The sequence below is a fragment of the Rutidosis leptorrhynchoides genome, chromosome 1, assembly GCF_046630445.1.
Source record: "Rutidosis leptorrhynchoides isolate AG116_Rl617_1_P2 chromosome 1, CSIRO_AGI_Rlap_v1, whole genome shotgun sequence".
Taxonomy (NCBI): Eukaryota; Viridiplantae; Streptophyta; class Magnoliopsida; order Asterales; family Asteraceae; genus Rutidosis; species Rutidosis leptorrhynchoides.
In genome coordinates, this window is record NC_092333.1 from 679,953,701 (window position 1) to 679,957,680 (window position 3,980).

At 28.5% G+C, this 3,980-nt stretch overlaps 1 protein-coding gene across 1 annotated transcript; it reads right to left on the reverse strand.

Moving 5' to 3' along the window:
- Positions 1 to 1,176: 1,176 nt before the first annotated feature.
- On the reverse strand, positions 1,177 to 2,936 carry LOC139851760 (uncharacterized). Its single transcript, XM_071840926.1, has 2 exons — positions 2,521 to 2,936; positions 1,177 to 1,213 (listed from the first exon to the last, which is right to left on the reverse strand). Exons 1-2 carry the CDS (start codon positions 2,934 to 2,936, stop codon positions 1,177 to 1,179), a joined length of 453 nt encoding a protein of 150 aa, XP_071697027.1.
- Positions 2,937 to 3,980: the final 1,044 nt, after the last annotated feature.

Sequence of the window (3,980 nt, forward strand, 5' to 3'; positions counted from 1 at the left end):
GTTTACGCTCCTCACGTAAATATTAGCTACCAAGTATAAAGAAATATGCCATGGTACAACTCAACGTAGAATTTATTTTTGATCACTTGTGTCCATAACGTAAATCATTTATAAAAACAGCGCATGTATTCTCAGCCCAAAAATATTTAGAGTTTAAAAGGGATTATATACTCACCTAATGTATTTTGTAGTAAAAATACATATAACATCATTGAACACGTATAAGATTGGCCTCGGATTCACGAACCTATATCATTTATGTGTTTATCAATATACATAATCGTAATCGAATAAGTATATATATATAACTTATTAATTATATCGTTTTTACATTAATATTATATTATGTTTCATATATTATGAAATATTTTGTTATGTTATATGTTTTAAATATATTTATTTATATTTTTAATTTGTTATCAAGACGATAATTTTAATTATTCTAATGTTAATATAAAAGATAATAAAAATAATAATAATAACCTTAATAATATAATTTTGTTAATATTAATAATTCTATAATTTATAAAATGATAATAATAATAATAATAATGATAACTATAATACTATTCATAATAATAATTAATGATAATAATAATAATAATGATAAAAATATAATAATAATGTTACCAAGAATAATAATAATAATAATATAATTGTAATGTTAATAGTAATAATATTAATAATAATAATCCTAATGATAATAAAATGATAAAAATACTAATAATAATTCTAATGATGCTTGTGTTACTAATAATATCATTAATAAAAACAATAATGATAATTTTTATAAAAATTATATTTTCAATACCAATGATAATAATAATAATAATAATAATAATAATAATAATAATAATAATAATAATAATTTTCTTTAAAAATAAAACTACCTTTGAATAAATCTTGTGTAAAAATAATGCCTCAAGCGAGGCTCGAACCCTCAACCTTTCGAATACCCGTCAAGTACCCAACCATCTGCTCTGTCCCGTTTTTCCTGCTTAATCTGTCTTCTATATTTATTTACCCCGTATATTTGTTATCCTATTTTATCTCCTTCCCTTAAACTGTAATCGACCAAAGCTCCACCCAGTTAGATTAATGAATTGTTTTTAGGATTTTGCGACAAAACGTAACTGAGTATAATTGTTATTTCAATTTAACAGTCACTAAAAAAAATTAAGCAGCCACAGAACCTGCTGCTGTTCGTCGAACCCTGTTTTAAAAAAAAAAAATTTGATTTCTCAAACGAGATCGTTTTGGATGAAACTTCCAACACAAAATAAGTTTTATATCATTCATATAAACTTCCCAAATCGTTAATTGGACTCGAAATTCAACAGATAACTTTAATTTAATTGTTGAACACTGTTTTGACTTTTTAAATTCGAAGCTTGATTTCCAGAATTCGAATTTGATACTAAAAGTTGGGATTTGAAACCTTTTTAGGAAGTTTAAATAAAATAATTAGAACGAGATTGCATTAAAAGATTTTGAATTAAAACAATAATTCGGGATTTTTGGATAATGGAACTAAAACAGTCGCAGATGCTTGTTCTTTCTTCTATTCTGTTCAAATTCGATCACTTAAAGGTTGTTAAATTTATCTGTAATAATTCAGTGTGTTACAGTAAAGGGACAGTTGGATGAATTGATAAACATCATTGAACAATTCCCTTGTTTTATAGTAATCAATAAAGGGTCACGGGTATAACAGGGTAAAACAAAAAAGAAAAAAAGAAAAAAAACAAAACAGAAATATTAGATAAATATCAGTATAACTTTCATCACATCAGATTTGTTATTAAATACTACGTAGTATATTTAATTTAATATATATCTTAAATATAGAATAAATAAAATCTTAATATTATCAATTAATACTAAAAATGATATTAATAATATTATTAATGATAAATATAATAATTTTTGTATTATGTTCTATAAACAATAATAATACTTATGACTGATAAAAAATATTAATAATAATATAAGTATTTTTAATAAAGATAACAACAATAATGATATTAATAATAATAACAATGATAATACTAATTATAATATTATTTATGATAATGATAATACCATGACAACTTTTATAAAATTTCATATACATATACATACACATATATATAATATTAATATAATATTTATATTTTAATTTGTGATAACATATAATGTTTTAATCTTATACTTTATTAATTATGTAATACTACTTTTATATAATAGATTATTTGAATATTTAAAATTTATCTAATTATCTGTTACAATATACATATTATTTCATATTCAGTTTATATATATTTAGTTGTTTACAACAATTGTTCGTGAATCATCGAGCACAGTCAAAAGGGTAATTGATTATCCAAATATAGATTTTAAACTTTCTAGACTCATTATTACCGATTTTGCTTATCGTGTCGGAAACATATAAAGATTAAGGTTTAAATTTGGTCGGAAATTTCCGGGTCGTTACACTTAATTACTGCTTTTGTTACTTGAGAACACTCAATTGACTTTTGCCGTTCTGAGTATAACATTGCTATTCCGCCAGGCGTTGGAAATTTCATCATGCCGTGCACAGTTGACGTCACAGCCCCAAACGTCATCAAGGCAGTTCTTCCCAAAATTATATTGTATTGTGAATTTGCTTTTACCACCAGAAACTCGATGTTTGCTGTGCGTTTAAGGGGTGGCTTGCCCAAAACTACTTCAAGAAGAATACTTCCTTCAGACCAAGACGGTTCACTTGTAAAACTTGCTAACGGCACATACGGTTCCTTCATCGTCTCTTGTACGTATTTAGGGAGGTGTATGAAGCAATGTTCATACATAATGTCTGCTCCAGCTCCTGTGTCGGTATAAACGTTGCCTATTATGCAATTAGCAACTCGTTCCTCTATAACTACTGGACCATCAGATGGATTTGTGTTAAACATAAAAGGAAATGATATTAACTGTTCTTTCTAATCTTCTAACACATCTGTCTTCCTCCGTTATCCAGCTTTCCATGGATGTATCATGCCCACACCTATGGGTACTAATTCTTTACCCTTTCCTTCTTCGCCAGTATCGGTGAGATGAGTCGTTTTGATAATAGATGGCACCATTGTTGATACTTATTTCCTTATGAGGTAAGGCTTAGTGTGTCAGCACAATACTAGAAGTATCTAGCTAAGAATGGGGGAGTGTTGCCGATTGATGTTTACCCTCAGGAAATAATCCCTGCAGACCCGGTTCACAAGTATAGAAACTTGTGGGGTGGCTTAATCAATCTGTGTCCGTTGAGCGTTGAGCTACTAGCCGGATGACTTCTAGTGAGAGAAAGTACTATGTGAGAGAGAAAGGTGAAGTCTCTGCTCACAAGTTGTCAGAGTGTTTTAATGCGTAAAATGACGACGCAAGGGGTCTATTTATAGTGATAGATCCACCGGATTGTTCGGGGACACGTGTCAGATGATGATACGTTCTGTTATTCGTGATCCGAAATTTACGTTGAATGGGGCGCTCTCCGGTCAGGGCTTAAGCACTAGGCGGCCTTCAGGGCTTACGCACGACGGAAGCAGCCTGTACAACGGAGGATGCTTGATGGATATTCTCACAAAACTGTTGTTCCCAGTGTTCCTGATGCTAATTTCATGCGAATATTATGCCTTTATGTGTGTATACGATAGGATACACCATTATATTATAATATTTATACATAGGTTTCAACAGTTTTATCTCTTAACAAGTTGCTAATGAAAAATAACAATATTAGATAACCCGATTTTTTCGAAACCTCTATAACAAATTTGTTTAAAAGAAAAATGTGAATTGTCACAATCTTAACATGAATTTTCAATGTAAGGTATTTTATAATCAAAATTTTATGATTTTTAAAAGTGTGTAAACAGATAGATCACCGAATTTGATTCTTATGACTCCTTTGAATATTATTAAGACACAAGAAACTCATCTGTCTTATTAAACAATCAACGTTC